The 16,800-nt window shown below is 53.2% G+C and overlaps 2 protein-coding genes across 5 annotated transcripts in view; one reads left to right on the top strand and one right to left on the bottom strand.

The window, feature by feature from the left end:
- TG (thyroglobulin) overlaps positions 1-16,800 on the top strand; it is a 253,423-nt gene that overhangs the window by 219,478 nt on the left and 17,145 nt on the right. For all 4 annotated transcript variants that reach the window (XM_053208437.1, XM_053208436.1, XM_027063873.2 and 1 more), the window contains 2 exons: positions 12,332-12,513; positions 13,942-14,049. In XM_053208437.1, coding sequence (XP_053064412.1) covers positions 12,332-12,513; positions 13,942-14,049 — 290 coding nt within the window. The remainder of the gene's footprint in view (positions 1-12,331; positions 12,514-13,941; positions 14,050-16,800) is intronic.
- Positions 1-16,800, bottom strand: part of SLA (Src like adaptor) — an 89,231-nt gene that overhangs the window by 63,341 nt on the left and 9,090 nt on the right. The gene's annotated exons all lie outside the window — the stretch shown is intronic.

The raw sequence follows: 16,800 nt of genomic DNA, 5'->3' as shown, positions 1-16,800 counted from the left end.
CTAGATAGGGGGGTGCAGGTCCTGGGACCCCTCCACTTGGAGTGGAAAAGTCTCCACGACCCGGGGGCTGCGGGCTCTTAAGAATTTGGGGCTGTGGTGGCCCAGAGGGCAGCCCTGATCTGTGTTATCTGATTATGCCAGCCCAGTGTAAGAGGGTTATGTGGCCACGTGGCCACCTTGGTCTTCCCTGGTCCTCTCTTGTAGCATGTTGGAGAGTTTCCCGGCTCTTTCCTGAAAATCTGAGCCCCCCACCCACCCAGCCAGGAGCCTGGATCCAGAGGGCTGGGGTCCCTCCTCAACAATGCATTTTCCATCCTCTCATTGACTTTCCCTCTGAGGCTTTCAAGAAGATGTTTCCTGGGCGCACGCCCAAAGAAAGGTTGTGTCTGCTGACGGGAGCTCACTGCCCAGACCAGGACGTGGCTGGCAAAGTGTGCCCTCGAGCCCGGGCACCAGAATAGGGAAGGCGCTCCGAGGGCATGGCGGAGCAGCGGCCGGCCCTGTTCCACGGCTGTTATCCAAACCCCCGTCCTGGGCCAGTGCCGCCCTGGGCACATTTACTCCTGGTTAGAGCCTCCCTCTCTTACTTCCCTTCTCCGATCATTCTCCTCTGAACATGTGCTAGCGCAGCCCCTGATCTTGTGATCTTGTGAGCCTGGTCCTGCCGGGAACCCATCCGGGTGCTGATGCGGGGAACCGAGAGGGAGCAGGACATAGTGACAGTCGGAGTTGAAGCTGGCATCTCTCTTCCGATGCCATTACGTGCTGCTGTCTCCTGAACATGTGCCTCCAGCCCTGCCTTACACCCCCAGCCTGGGCTTCTCCCTGGGGCCCTAGACTGGTTTGGCTCACAGTCTATTTGCCATCGTCACTTACACGTCTTACAACTCCCAGCTCCTAACACACCCAGAAGCAGCTGCCGACTCGCCTGCGTCCCGCCCCAACGTGCATGTTCTCCTGCTGAATTCATCTCACTGAACAGCGATCCTGCTTCTGTGTGCCGGGCTGCAGGCTAAAGGTCGCCTTCACTCGGCTCTCCTCCACCCTGCCAGCATTCTGTCCGCAAATCTGGTTGGCTCTATCTTCCAAGTGCGCCCAGGATCCAGCCACCTCTCACTGTCTCTTCTGCCACCACCCTGAGCCATGCCACCAGCCTTCTCCAGGACTTTCGTAACAGCCCCCAACCGGCTCCCTGCACCCCCTGCGGTCTATGAGGACCACAGTGGCCAGAGCTATCCCTTCACACTAGGTCCGATCCTGTCACCCCCACCTCCTACTCAAAGCCCTCCGGTGGCCTCAGCTCCTGCAGAGGAAGTCATAGTCCTTGAAAGACCACTACCCGATGCAGACCCCTATTCACTCTGTGACCCCAGCTCCTGCTACCCGCCTTACTCTCTCTGCTTAATCCCAACTGACGGCTTTGGTGTTCCCCAGCTATGTCAAGCACGCTCCCATCTTAGTGTTTTGACACTGGCTGTTCCCTCTTCCAGAAGGTTCTCCAGATAACTCATCGCCTCACCTCCTTCAGGGTCTGCTTCTTCAGAGAACTTGCTTGACCCCTCAGGTGGAAAGGGCAGCCGTATCCCTAACATTCTCTCTCTCTTCCTTATCCTGCCCGCCCCCCCCCGCCCCATCTTCCGCATTCACACCCCTTGATGTGTTAAATATTTGTTTATCTACTGTATTTCTTCCTCAACTAGACTGCGAGGCCCACGAGCACTGAGACTTTATCTGTTTTGCTTTCTGCTTTATCTCCAGTGCCTAGGAAAGTGGTACACAGTAAGGGCTCAACGACTCTTGATTAGATCGAAAGGACACCAGTGGGGAGACCCCACTGTGTGCCAGAATCTAACCTAGGAGCCTTCAAGGAAATACTTCATCCTAAAACAACCCTATGAAGCAGGGTTTATCATCCATTATCTATTGTTTATTCAGACAAGAAAGCAGCTCAGAGAGAGCAGAACTCAAATCCAGATCTAACTCCAGAGTCGTCCTCTTCCTGTTCCAGCCGGGAAAAGCCGGGTCTTCCCTCCGAGGGCTTCTCACCGGCCGAGGGTGGTGGGTACTCGTGTGCACACAAACACAGCTGGCACCAGGGCTGTGAGGGGCAGACAGCTTTGCACTTTCACCTGCCCACGAACTGGTATTTAACAACATTTCGTCGAGGAAGCGGCTTCCAGAGATCATCACATGAGTCATGGGCAAAGCCGGGTCTCCACTGCAGATCCTCTGGCTCCCAATGGGGTGCTTTGCTCACCACCCCACGTGCGCTAAACCCAGGGACGGCGAGTGCATCGGCACCCCCCGCATACCCTCCCAGACACCATCGGAGCCCCGAGGAGTCCTCGGAAGCCTGGCCAACACAGGACTGCAACACTAGTGTGGACACACGAGTGGGAACCTGGCCACCAGCTGCCCTTTCTAGACAGTATTGAAACACCCTGCCCATGAGCGCCCCTGTGTTGCCTTCCCTCGTGACCCTCATTCAGATTGGGTTTGTAGGTTTCTCCATTCCCCCCCCCCCCCCAGAAGGTTCCATGGTACCTGGGACCAGCTATCCCAGGATGGCACATTCCAGAGGGCCTCAATCTCAGCGATTCCTTCTCCTGAATCCTTCCGAGTCAGCCCTGCTTCTCCCGCCCATCTGTGCTGAGAAGCAGAATGCTGCAGAAAACCACCACAGCCTAGAGCAGGTGTCCAGCGCATTTCCCCAACACAGAGATCCATTTGTTTCTGTCGTGCGACACTCAGAGAGGTCACCTACTATGTGCCAGATGCTGTGCTGGGTATTTGGAGCATAAACACGCATTAAATCCCTGCCCTCAAGGAGCTCGCAGTCAGGTAAGGAGACAGAAAATGAGCAAAAGTGAATGATTAAAATACAGTTTGATACACACTCTATGGAGAGGGGACGAGGGGGTTGCTGGACCCACAGTGGCATCTCCAGCAAGAGTATCACAATGATGAAGGAACTGACCGGGACCCCATCCCCCAGGCCAGCTGTCAGTGGGCGGGGGGAGCATCCTGGATGTCCACAGAATATAAGCAGGAGCATTTGGGTCCCCCAGAACCTGAGCCGCGGGTTCCCCATCTGTAAAATTGGGAGATTATTACTCAAGACCCTCATTAAGTTATTGAATGAAACCATATATGCAGCCGTGTCTGGCAAATAGTATGTGCTCAATAAACATTAGTTTTGCCCTGAATTCTTCAGCTGTATTACCGTGATTAGTGCCCAAAGCTATTGTCCCCGATGCAGAGAATTATCCAGGGAAAGCAAGGATACAAAGGACGTACAGCCGCTGAATCACCTCGCCTGACCCAAGCCGGTTTTCCAAATCGTGGCAGACGCACACACACGCTTTTTCCTTATGCCAACCCTGCATTCATACCATCCAGAGCCCAACCCACAAACACACACCGTCCGGCTTCCCAGGGGAAGTCACAGGAGTGGTAGGCGTCCCTCCCGCCCCAAATGAGCCCCTGGACCCACCCATCACTTCAGCAGAGACCCACCAAATCCCGCAGACCAAGGAGGGTGGGTGGGCAGGGCTTCCAGCAAGTCTGTGTGAGAATCCTCACCCACCTACCACCCCAGGCCAACTACGGTCCACACAGCGTCCCAGTGACACGAGCAAAGTTAACAACGTACCCGTGGAGCATCACGGCTGCCTGAGATGCCTGGAAAGGCTCCGCTCTCCGAGAATGATCTTATTTTCTGAAGTAGCAGCTTTCTGTTGAAATTCATCAGCCGCTGTGGTAGGGATTTTTCCCTTCTTTTCTCTCTCTTTCTCTCTCTGTGTCTCTTTCTAACTGGTGAAATTGACAGTCTGCCTACATTAACCGGGCATTAATTTGCATGATCAAAAGCAGATTTGTTCCAAGATGCACTGTTCTGCCTTCCCCTCCAAGCACAAGCATCTCCAAGGAAGGCGAGAAAAATCCGAAACAGCGCCGCCACCGTGCCCCGAGCTTGGGCAGGAGCTGGCCCCGTCCAGGAGCAGGTGGAGTGGGGGCCCTTTGGGGGAGTGGGGAGGGGAAGGCAGCCCGTCTGAGAGTTGGAAGCAGCACCTGGCAGCCCGAGGCGCTGGCACCAGCCCCAGCACAGGAAAATCAAGCCTTTGGTGACAGATTATAGCAGGGGGAGCATTCAAGAGTCCCAACGTGTGCACACCATTTCCAGTAAGAGGCCCTTGGGCAGGTGGGTGTTAGGGTCTGGACTCGGGCATGGCGGGGGGCCCGTGGAGAGCCCATGACCTGGAATCAGAAAAATGGGTCTCGATTCTTGGTTGCGGTCATGCAATTCAGGCAAGTTGCTTAGCCAGCCTGAGCTGCGCTGTCTTTATCCTTCAGTGGGAGCAGTGAGAGCAGCCCTGCCTGCCTCCTGCAGTGCGATCAGGGGGGGCTTCTAGGCAGAGGAGACAGCTCCCAACACCAGGGAGCCCTGTTCGGGTCCTGGGCTCCGGACCGCCCTGCAGCACCGTAAGCCCTCCGCTGCGGTGCCGCAGCCCCCAGGCTCACACAGGGCGCCTTGTCTGAGTGTCCTGAAACCCTGCCAGGTGGGATTACCAGGCTCGGTTCAGAGAAAAGCTGGAGATCGGCAGGGTTGGCTTGTCCCCCATGGAAGAGTAAAAATACTTTATGATCGCATTAGCGAAGATGAACGTGAGCCATGCTGGATTCGTTATTACAAACTCATTATTATTACATTTCTTTCTTTCTTCTGGTCTTAAACTGAAAGGAACTTTTTTTTTTTTTCCATAGGCCCCTAAAGTTACGGTGGGTGGGCCCTGGGCACTAGGCCTGCTCTGCCTGATGGAGAAGTTGGCTCCTTGTCCCTTAACATCCACAGCACGTGGAAGAGGCAGGAACGCCCCTGCATGAATTCATGCACACGTCCAATGTATGCTTATTAAGGGGCTCTCTTCTAGGCCCTGGGGGAAAGGCGGCGTCACCCCAACAGATAAAGCTCCCAGCTTGTAGAGTTCACATTCCGGGCAGAGAACACAGACAATGATGTCTGAGCAAATACATTAAGAATTTCAGATCTTAAGGCGCCTGGGGTGGTTCAGTCGGTTGAGTGTCTGGCTCTTGATTTCAACTCAGGTCATGATCCCAGGGTCGTGGGATTGAGCCCCACCTCAGGCTCCATGCTGAGTTGGAGCCTGCTTAAGGTTCTCTCTCTGTCTCCCTCTGCCCCTTTCCCCCACTCATGCTCTCTCTCTCTTTCTCTCTAAAATAAAAAAATATATGTATTTATTTAAAAGAATTTCATATCTTGAAAAGTGCTGAAGAGAATAGAAACATGAATCCAAGGTACCTTGGCAGGGAGGACTGAGACCTGAATGATAGATGGGGCCAGCTCTGGAGACAGCTGGGTGAAGAGTTAGTGCAAAGGCCCTGTGGCAGAGATCTGGGGGACATAGAAGGCTGGAGGGCTAGGATCTCCCTTTGTGGATCACAGAGGGAGGGGCAGCAGCAGAAGTTGGATATGTTGGAGGTGACCCATTAGATGAGATCTTGTAGGCATCAGGAGAGTGATTCTGTTCTACTTTCAGTGGGCAGTCACTGGAAGGTTGTTTTTTGTTTTTGTTTTTGTTTTTTAATTTTTATTTATCTTAGAGAGAGAGAGAGAGTGAGCGGGGGAAGGGCAGAGAGAGAGAGAGGGAGACACAGAATCCGAAGCAGGCTGACAGCTCAGAGACAAATGTGGGGCTCAGACTTACGGACCACGAGATCATGACCTGAGCCAAAGTCGGATGCTCAACCCACTGAGCCACCCAGGCACCCCTGGAACGTTTTAATCTAGGGAGTGGTTATATTGATTTATTTTCTTTTAAAAGAACATTCTGGCAACTCTAATGAAAATGGACTATGGAGAGGTAACAAAGTAGAGACCAGATCGGCCTGGGTTAGGAAGTCCAGGAAGCAAGCTAATAAGTCAAATAGGAATGGTAGGCATGGTGACGATGAGAAATAACCAGGTTTGGGATAAACCTTGGATTGGCAGTTGGGCATACACGGTGGGAGTTCAGGCAAGAGGTCAGAGCTGTAGATACAGGTTTGGAAGGAAACCAGGAAAATTTGATGTCACAAAAGCCAAGAAAAGCGTGTTTCTGAAAGGAAGGTCAAGGGTCGATGTCACTGAGCGGAGGTCAGAGGTCGGGCTGCTGGACGGGACAGGACTTGGGTCCCCAGGGACATGGATGGGGGCCATCCCGGGGGGTGAGGGGAAGGGATTGCTGACTGGATCTGGGAGCGTGGCGGGTGAGGACGTGACCACAGTGCCTCCCACGCCTTCTGCACCAGGATGCAAACCCTTAACCAGTTTTCATGGGGTGGTTTGCTCACTGATGAGTTGCCTCCCCAGCTTTACCAGCTCTGTTGCGTGGCAAGAACCGTTCTGTGTTCATTTGGATCCTCCGCTGCTGGTGCAGGAGGCCTTGAATTTATATCCATTAAATGAGCAAAGGAATATCTGTCTCTGTCTACCTCCGAGCTCTAGAGAATTCTGGCGGGGGGGGGGGGGACATCCATTAATTCATGCCTCTATCCCTGCAGACTTGGAAGAATCAGGTGACCTCTGACAGACTGCCTGTTTTTCCTTTGGAAATTCTATTCTGGGTCTCTTCTTCTCAAACCTATGATGCCATAACCATGCTGCATGACTCCAAGAGTAACCAGCGTACCAAAATTAATTAAGGACCTTCTGTGTACCCTTCTCCCCGAATCCCCACCTGCCACAGATAGTGTTGGTGTTTCTGCTCCAGGATGGGGTAGAAGCTGATGAGGGAATGAGCAAAGATAGGGCAGGAGGAGTGGACAGGACAGTGGTTAAGACGTACTAGGATTGGGGTGCAGTAGCATGTTGGGGGAGGGGAGTAAGGGGGGGGCAGCTAGCGTGTCTCTTTTCAGCTGCTGGTCTTGGTGATTGAGGACAGGAAAAGCACAGGGAAAGGGTCTGGAGGTAAGGAAGAACATGTGTAGACAATGGAGTTAAACTGTGCTCACGCAGAGTTCCAGGGACCCGAGAGATTCCCAGGAGGTGGGAGATACTTGGATATGCGGGGCTGAAGTGCAGGCTGGAGAGAGAGTTAGGAACCATTAACCTACCGGTCATTATCAAAGCAAAGGGAAGAACCAGTGCTGCCTCTCAGCCTGCCTGGACGGAAAGGGAAGGGAAGAGGGCAGGGATGGCAGCTGGGGGACCTCAGCAAGTGGAAGTGGGCAGGACAGCAGACGTGTTCCAGAAAGGAGCCTGGAGCAGAGCGGTTTCCGGAAACGGAGACAGGAGGATCCCTGAGTGGAGGAGGGAAGAGAACCAGGACGGCAATTGTGAAAGACGGCAGCGTTGGTCCGGGTGGGTGGAGGGGCACCATCAGTGGCCCTGGAGACGGTGGCCCGGTGGGGACAGGGCAGGAGCCAGATGGCTGTGGGGTAAGGACTAAAGGGACTCTCCTGCTGAGTGTGCGCCCCGGGGGCAGGGCATACAGACAGAGACCATCCTTGGCAGGGACGTCCGTCGGCATTTAGCCCTCGGTGGGGGTGGAGTCGTGGAGAGCTACACCTTGAAGGTCCTACGAGAGGGGATTTGCCCGGTGACGCCACCAAAGAAGTGGAGGAGGGCATCCCGGGGGCCCTGGGCAACGAGGCCCCAGCCCCAGAGGAAGGAGGTGTTGCCTGGTCCAAGAAGAGGGGCGGGATTCAGGGAGGGCTCCAGACGGCCATCTCTCTCCGCATCAGAGCCCCGGGGGATGTGGGGAGATCTCTGAAGATCACCTTGGGGTTTGCAGCCTCATCAAGGGACTGGCGTGGCAGGAGAAGGGGCCAGTAGGAAGAAGTGGCTAGTGAGCTCCTTACTGGCCCAGAGAACAGGGGGCTCCGACTCAAAGGCCCCTGGCAGCTGGCTGTTCTGCCTCTCCCGGACACGGACCCCCATCCCTGGCGGGCGGCACCTGCAAACTGCAACGGAGGGCCCTTCTCCCGGCCCCTCCTGAAGCAACAGCAGGTGGGGCCACACCAGCCACTCCGCCCTCCATTCCCTCCCTCTGTCTCATCTCTGGCTCCCCTGCCCTCATCCCCTGCACTGGCCACACTGGCCTCCGCTCCTGCCTGCTCGGCTGCTCACACCCTCACCCTCACCTCCCCAAGTCTCGGCTCTGCTGGCCTGAGGCCCACCCCGATGATCCGATTTGCAATTTCAGCCCTCGCCGTCCGGGACCCCCACCTCCTTTCCTGCCCTGCTGGCCTCGTCTGTGTCATATCCTTTTCACCGCCGAACTTTCTATATTACAAAACCTGTCATGTACCCATCAGGCTCTCCAGCTCAACTGGAAGCCCCCAGAGGGCAGAGAATTTATCTTGTGTTGTTCCCTGATGCATCCCAAACGCTCCTGGCAGGTGCAGGCACTGGGTAGAAATTTGTTGCAGGAATAGTGGATCGAAGGTAAAGGCCCTGCAGCAAAGCAGGTTGACGTCTGTCAACCCTGGAGTGAACATAAGGACATTTATTTTCAGTGATTTACTGGCTAGAGGAGAGAGAGAAGGGATATGTGCTGTCACCTGCGTGTCAGCTGCTTGGTAATCATTCATTCATTTGATTCTAGCATCAGCCCCAGGCCCAGAGAGGAATATTCACTGAGCAGATTTATTGACGGCAGGGAAATCTTCCGAGGTCCACACCAGAGCCAGGTTCGAACCCGTGCCTCTCAAACATAGACCCCGTGCTCTGGGGGCTAGGCCACGAGGCATTCCGGACCCTGGGAAGCCCTTCACGGTCTCAGAAGTTTCCTAACAGGCTGGAACTTTTCTGTAGGACATATTAACGGCAGTCCTTTCAACACACACACACACACACACACACACACACGGAGGACGATGAGCCAGCTCTTGATGGCCCTTAACAGGGCCCAGCCCCTAGCAAACCCGCTTCGGAGGCGGATTGCGCCTGTAATTACAGCTTGTGCAAGTCGGTGCTGGGAGTCACGTGGTGGCCCCCATCCCTCCTGCTGACTCTCTAATTAAACTAGAAACAGCATCTGTGCTTCGGTCCCGGCCAAGAATGAAGAGATGTGGCTCTTGCTGGAAACGGGCCCCTTCGCAGTCCCGCGTGGTCCCAGGGGGCTGGGAGGCCACACGCCATCCGTCTGGAGAATATGACCGGCCAACAAGGCCACGCCCCGGCTAGTCTCAGCCGCCGGCTCAGATCCCCTGAAAATATGAAAGCAATCACGGTCTCCTGGGCGCACAAACCAGGCCCGTCCCTCCGGCTTCCTAGCTGGGGAGCTGTTTAGACTCTTGTATGTCAGAGACACTTCTTCCAGCACGACCAGGGCTTGGTGGTCTGCCACTCTTAAAAGCCGCCTCGTCGTGGAAATCGTTTCCAAAGAGCTCGTGAAGGGGCCGTGCCCTTTAGATGGGGCCAGTCATTCGGCAGCAGGGAAGAGGTGTTGCCGACGGGACCGGCATCGATGTAGCCTCTAAGACATGGGCATCCCTGACCAATCTGGGCGGGACGCAAGGCTGAGTCTACAAACATCTAGCAATAATAGCACACGCTATGCTGAGAAGTGTGGAGGTATCATCTCGTGTAACCGCATGACCGTTTCATGAAGAGGGTAATATCGCTGTGCCCACTTTGCAGAGGAGGAAACAAAGGCACGGGGAGATTAAGTAACTTGCCCAAGGTAAGACAGCTGCTAAGTGGCAGGGCTAGCATCCAAGCTCAGGCCTCTCCAACTCTGGGAATTTGAACCCAGGAGGTCGGACTCTGGTGTCTATTTGTAGCTTCGAGCCTGTATTATCTCCACAGAGGCCGGTATCTTCACAAACCGTCTTTCCGACACATTTACCGAGAACCCACAACTAGGTGCCATGCTGAACACTGTGGGCCCCTTGTGCTGCATGGTAGTTCTGAAGCAGCTGACAAGCAAACACTACCAGCATCCGGGGATTGAGCACAGCATCACGAGGGGATGCAGAGCCCCTGCCCTAGCCTGGAAACAGGTCAATAATACTCCCCTCTGTTGACAGTGTGCCCAGAACTGTGCTAAGCCGCCCTTTCTATGCATGTCGTGTTGCCATCCGGCAACGATTCCACACGATTTTCCAATGCACGTGGTGATTTTGATACGTCGGTGAAATACGCATGTTAAATGTTTGGCAATAATGGGAGATACGCGCGTGGGTACTGGTATTTCTGTCATAAAATACTCCAAAAACTCAGAAAAGGGCAGAGAATAATATAATGCAGTTTCTCCCCTGAACTGCTAGTAGGTTATGAAGTCAGTTAAAGAGATTGCAGGCAAGATTTTGAGCAGACTAGGTTAGACTAGAATAGAATGGAATGGAAACGATCAGGTCTGTCATATATGGTAAGAGCCAGGAGCATGAGGGTCCTTCATGAACATTGTTTCTGGCCTGTGTGTGTGTGTGTGTGTGTGTGTGTGTGTGTGTGTGCATGTGTTCTGGTGGATGAAATGTCTTTCTTACTATAGATTATGGTCAAAAATACTTGAGCACCTGGGTGGCTTAGCTGGTTAAGCGTCCAACTCTTGATTTCAGCTCAGGTCCTGATCTCAGTCATGGGATTGAGCCCCGTGTCAGGCTCTGTGCTGAGTGGAACCTCCTTGGAATTCTCTCTCTCTCTCTCTCTCTCTCTCTCTCTCTGTCTGCCTCTCCCCTTCTCTCTCTCTCAAAATAAATAAATAAGTAAATAAATATTTTTGAAAAATACTTGAAAGTCATTGATATAATGAATACTCTTGTATTCTCTATTCATTAAAAAAAATTTTTTTAACATTTATTCATTTTTGAGAGAATGAGAGAGACAGAGCAGGAGTGGGGGAGGAGCAGAGAGAGAAGGAGACCCAGAATCCAAAGCAGGCTCCAGGCTCTGAGCTGTCAGCACAGAGCCCGACTCGGGGCCCTGAACTCACGAACTGCGAGATCATGACCTGAGCTGAAGTCAGATGCTTAACCGATGGAGCCACCCGGGCGCCCCTTCACTCTTCATTTTTAACAGATATTAATATTTTGCCATATCTGCTTTAGATCTTCTCCCAAGAACCACACATTATAGATAGACTTAAAAGGACGCTGTCTTTGAATGCCTCTCTGCTCTCTATCCCTCACCTCCCCTGAACGGATAGACATGGCCTTGATCAGTTGTTCCACTACTTGGTCCAGCCTCTTCCAGGTGAGCCAGGCTGAGGTCCGCCCCCCCAGGATGGGCTGAAAGAATGTCTCAGACAGAAAGGGTTGCTTCCCCATCATGCCCACACCTCAAATTCTAATCACAGGTCCTGTACGCTTGGAAATGTTTACAAAAACAATTTAAACATACCAGGGCGTCTCGATAAGCACAGTTCACTGTTGATATAAGAGCCTAGAAATATGTAAACACACAGCGTAGGATTGCGCAGGGGCCGAGGGGTCTCAAGAGCTGCATCTCTGACACCCTGCTGCCCCTTGACTTCAGAAATGAGGAAACTGAGTCCCGGGGAGCAGGGAGATGGTCCTCTCAGACGGCCCTGATGCAGAGAGCAGGAATGTCTGGACAGGGAAGGAAGGAAGGGGGGAGGGAAGAGGGGAAGGAGGATGGGGGCAGGAAAGAGAGAGGAAAAGATAGTCGGACAAGCCTCCCCAGAGAGCTGCGTGCCTGCCCCGACCACTCCGAGAAAACTAGCCCCCACCCCATCCCTCTCAACCTGCTGTTTCCCCCCATGGCATGAGAACCCTGATAAACTAGAATGATCTGCTTCTTTCCCGCCTCCGCCCACCAGGACGCCAGGCCCACGAGAACAGGGAGCTTCATCAGTGCGTCCACGGCTGTTCCCCAGGCCCGGCACGTAGCTGGGTCTGGAAGAAGAGGCTGTTGCTCTGCGTGAATGCGCAGAAAGCACTCCTCTGCTGACTGATCACGTCACCGGATGAGGCTCACGTTAGCCCTCCTAGCAGAACGGATCACGAGCTGGCTGACGGAGTAAAAGGATGGAGCCCAGGGTGACCCTTACCCGCTGGCCATAATGGCTCGTGTTTATGCGCACCCACTGGAGTACTTCACGCGTGTTCTCCGTTTTGGTTCATTGTGTCTGTTTCCAGGCCAGGAGAGGCGGGCACAGAGGGCCACGGCCGCCTGTTGGCGGTCACACAGCTAGAGCTGAGATTTGAACCCTGGCGGCCTGGCTCCAACGTGCCTGTGCTTCACACCATGGCCCAGAGAGAAATTTCTAGAACAAGCTTTGCAGAATAGTGACTCCAGACTTTCAGAATCTGATAGGGCGTTTTCTTTCTTTTCTCTCTCTCTTTTTTTAAATTTTTTTTTCTTAAGCAATTTGAGGAAAGTCAAGGCCGGACCAGTAGCAAAACAGCCTTTTACCAGGCGCTGCAGAATTCACTGGGCGGTGAGGACGCGGACGCCGGGGTCCGGGCGGCTGCAACATGGTACTATTCCCTAGAGCACTCCACTGATGACTATGCCTCCTTCTCCCGAGCCCTGGAGAACGCCACCCGGTAAGCCCGAGGGGACACGGGCTCCTGCCGTCACACTGGTGCCAGCCTCGGTGACGCTCAGGTCACGGATGAGCACTGGACTGTGCCGGGAAGGGACGGCCTGAAGGGTGTTGCTACCCCCTGGCCAGCTAGGTCTCCCCATCTGGGAGTCTGTGGTTTCCAATCTCAGAGTCACTAGCTCAGAATAAAACGTGGCCCCGCCCACTGGGAATCTGGGAACCAGAAAGGCTTTAATTTTCCCTCGAGCAGAGAGCTCAGTTTTCAACCCTGCAGCCAGCAGCTATTTCTGCAGGCCCAGCCCCAGACTGAACTCTAAGAGCTCAACAATGTCCAAGTTCTGGACCCTTGTTGGCTCCTAACCCCGTCAGGACTGGCTCTGATCTGGGTTACTGAGAGAGCTCAAGCAGGACTGGAGTTTAGAAACCCTCGCTTTCGCTCCGACTTTGCCTCTGATGGGCTTTGAAGACATCTGTGCCCTGGGGCAAGAGCTGAGGTGTGAGGCAGAGCTGGTAACCAAAGAGGGTTTCACCAAGGGAATCCAGCCCCCCGCCCCAGCTCAGGCCCTCATTGCCTCCCAGCCAGGCTCAGACAGTGGCCTCCCTGCCTGCCCTTGGCGGTGTCCCCTCCACCGGTGCGAGCTGTGACTCTTTCCTGTGGGCCTGATTCCTGGTCCTGCTTACTACACCTCTTCTTCAGGGTATGAAGCATGGCTGCCCCATGTGCCCTTCCACACCCCAGTGACCCCACCCCACCGTAGAGCTTTCCTGTAAACACTCTGGCTGCCTCCAGACTCCACAAAGGAGTTCATCTCAACAGCCAGAAAAAGGGGGAGACGAACCCTCTTCACTGAGGGACTTTCATGACTGTTACCAGCCTCAGTTGTCACAAAGTCCCTGCAGGATGGGTCCCCTAGGCCCCATTTCTCAGCTGAGGATATGGCGGGTCAAGAAGATGCTGGGGCCGCTGACTGGGATTCAGAGCCTGGTGGACCCAAGGCCGCCCGAGGTCTGTGGGGTTCTGACCAGGCCCGCCCCCTCTACAGCACGGTGCTTGAGTACCGGCCCACGCACGACCCCACCGTTGTAAGCTGGTGCTTCTGAAACATCTTTCCATCAGCCCCCAGAACGGGAGCAAACGTGAAGCTTGGAGAACCTAGAACAGCGTTCTCAACCTCCTGACGGTTGGCATTTTGAGCTGGATGATTCCTTGCTCTGGGGTCCGTCCCAGGCATTGTGGGATACTTAGCCGCCTTCCCGGCCCTTCCCCGCCGGATGCCAGTAAGAACCTTTTCATCTCCAGCTGTGACAACCACAACTGTCTCCCAAACATTGTCAAATGTCTCCTGGGCATTGGGGGTGTCTTCAGTTACGCTGGGTATATAGAGCTGCTACATATAACAAAGCTCCCTCCTCTGCCTCATTTGCCCAGGGACTACTTCATCACCTGTCCTGTGATCGACATGGCCAGGCACTGGGCCAGGAGAGCCCGAGGAAACGTCTTCATGTACCATGCTCCCAAAAGCTATGGCCACAGCAGGTAAGGTTCACCGGCCGGCACCCGCTCTGTGGCCGCGCAGGGAGTCTGGTAGGGCTCCAGGTCCGTTGTGTGACCCACAGGGAAGACTGAGGTGCAAGTCGTGGCTCTGTGACATCAGCCATGTCGTTTAGCGTCTGAAAAATGAGTGTATTAGTAATGGCCACGTCCTCTCACAGTATTGTTGGAAGGGTGAACAAAATAACAGATATAAGAGGCCCTTTGGAGTTCCAACATTAGCTGTTGATGGGTTGACCTGGCTTGGGGGTGGAGGCTTTATCAACCCTACACACTTAGACCTCTGAAACCTGAGCACTCACTTTCACTTAAGAAAATGGTTTCTTCCATTTTTTTGTGCACAACAAAAGGAAAGTCCTGTTTGCCTCTGATCTGTACGCCATTCCTACTCTCAAAATATGCTTAATATATTTCAATGTACTTTATAATGAAAGTCTCAGGTGCAACAAAATAATCCCCATGGAAAAAGGAAATAATAAGCAAGTGAAAGAAAGCCCATGATAAGTGAAGGGGCAACCAGTGGGCACAGAATATAGCCCTGCCTGTTCCAGAAGCCAAGGACAAGATTTAAAAAGAAAGAACAGGGGCGCCTGCATGGCTCAGTCGGTTAAGTGTCTGCTTCTTGATCTTGGCTCAGGTCATGATCTCACAGTTCGGGAGATCGAGCCCCATGTTGGGCTCTGTGCTGGGCCAGCCGTCCAGGTTGAGCATTTGCAGATAGCAGAAGCTCATGGGGTCGGGTCTCCCAAAGATGCCAGAGTCGTTTTATTTTTTCTGAGAGTGGAAGCCAGGGCTGCCGTGTGGGGCGAGGACATCGATCGCCCACATCAGTGGTCTGTTTTGCAGGCAACAGGAAGATGGGGTGTAAGAAGGCCAACTTTAGAGCTGGGGCTCCTGCCCCACCACTCGTCAGCTGCAAGCTGGGCAGCATCCTTTGCCTTTCTGGTCCTCAGTGTCCTCATCTGCTAAATGAGGCTAATGGTTTCCCCTTACAGGGTTGGCATTCACAATATCTGGGATATAAATTATCTGGCCAAGTCAGGCCGTGTATTCCTTGGCAATGACACCAAGGGAACTCTTAACAAACATACGCAACTTCTCATTGTAATTGGCAACATCCTTCTAATGGGCTGAATGTGGCCACCGAGAGATGCCAGGTCCCAACCCTGGGGACCCGTAAATGTTGCTTCATAAGGAAAAAGGGGCTTTGCAAATGCGATTAAGTTAAAGACCTTGACCCGGGAAAATGATCCTGGATTATCCTGGTGGGTCCTAGCTGTGATCACAAATGTGACTACGAGAGAGGGGCTCGGGAAGGTACACAGAAGAGAGGGAGGCAGTGTGACCATGACCATGGAGGCAGAAATTGGAGTGAAGCACCCATAAGCTAAGAAACACCAGCCAAGAATCCATGAAACTCCACCAGATTCCAGGCAAGAATCCACAAGAGCTGCGGGAGCAAGAAATGGCTTCTCCCCAAGAGCCTCCAGGGGAAGCATGTTGACACCTTGATTTCGGCTTCATGAAACCGATTTGGGGCCTCTGGCCCCCAGAACTGTGAGACAGTGAACGTCTGTTGTTTTCAGCCACCATGTCTATGCTGGTTTGTTACAACAGCCATAGGGAACCGATACCGTCCCCCAGACATTCTAGTTTCCCAAAGCACCCATTGTTTGCCTGGTTCCCCCATAGATTATTCAGTTTATATAACACTTCACAAAAGCATCCAGAATCCTAGTGAGGTTGGCAGGGTGGAAACGGCCATTGCTCTTCTACAGATGAAGAGTCTGAGGTTTAAGGAGTTTCATGTGATCTCCCCAAGGACCAGCAGCGGTTGGTTGTAGGGCATTGGCTTACCCATAACTTCTCTGACACCCTGAACTCTCTTTCCACTAAACCGTGCAGACTTTCAGTTTCTCTGCTTAGAACTGTTTACGATTCCAACCCCTATCTACTTCCTAGATTCCAGCAGCTGTCCCCACGTGGTAGGAAGGAAAGTAAATGGCAGGCTCCTCTGGTGAGGAGGCATTCGGAAGAAGGAACGATGACGAGAGAGATGGTTTGGGTGGGGATGAAAGTTCCCCTCATCACCCAGCGCTCACTCATGGCCGGGAGTTGTTTGTAGAATAAGCCTCGATGTGTCTCCCAAATGCCAGGGATCTCGGGATTCGCACCCAGTACAGGAGTCTGGTTCTCTGCTGTCCACCCTTTTAAGGCACAGATTACAAGAGAAGACATGATGCTCCCACAGCAAGCCCATCAGAAGCCTTAAAAGTGTGCACACGCCGTTGGGCTCCGAAATTTACGGTGGCAAACCTAGAAAGGCATCTGCTCCGTGAGGGCAAGATCAGTCAAGACAAAAAGGATCCGTGTGATTCGGGCCAGGGGTGATTCGACCCCACCCCTGTTATTCTCCTTCCAGCCATAGCCAAGGTAGCCCATTCCAGTAGCCTCAGGCATTTCTTGGCTTGTAGACGGCCATCTTCCCGCCGTGTGTCTGTGTCCAAATTCCCCCTTTTTATAACAACACCAGTCATATTAGACGGAAGCCCACCCTGTGTCCTCATTTTAACTCCGTTATCTCCATAAAGACCCTATTTTTAACGAAGGCCATATTCTGAGGTCCTAAGATTAGGGCTCTAACATATCTTTTTTTTTTTTTTAATTCTTTCTAATGTATACTTATTTTTTTTTAAGTTTTTTTTTTCAACGTTTATTTATTTTTGAGACAGAGAC

The sequence above is a fragment of the Acinonyx jubatus genome, chromosome F2, assembly GCF_027475565.1.
Source record: "Acinonyx jubatus isolate Ajub_Pintada_27869175 chromosome F2, VMU_Ajub_asm_v1.0, whole genome shotgun sequence".
NCBI classification, from domain to species: domain Eukaryota; kingdom Metazoa; phylum Chordata; class Mammalia; order Carnivora; family Felidae; genus Acinonyx; species Acinonyx jubatus.
Note: the sequence above shows the minus strand (reverse complement) of the source record. Positions and strands in the feature narration are given on the sequence as shown.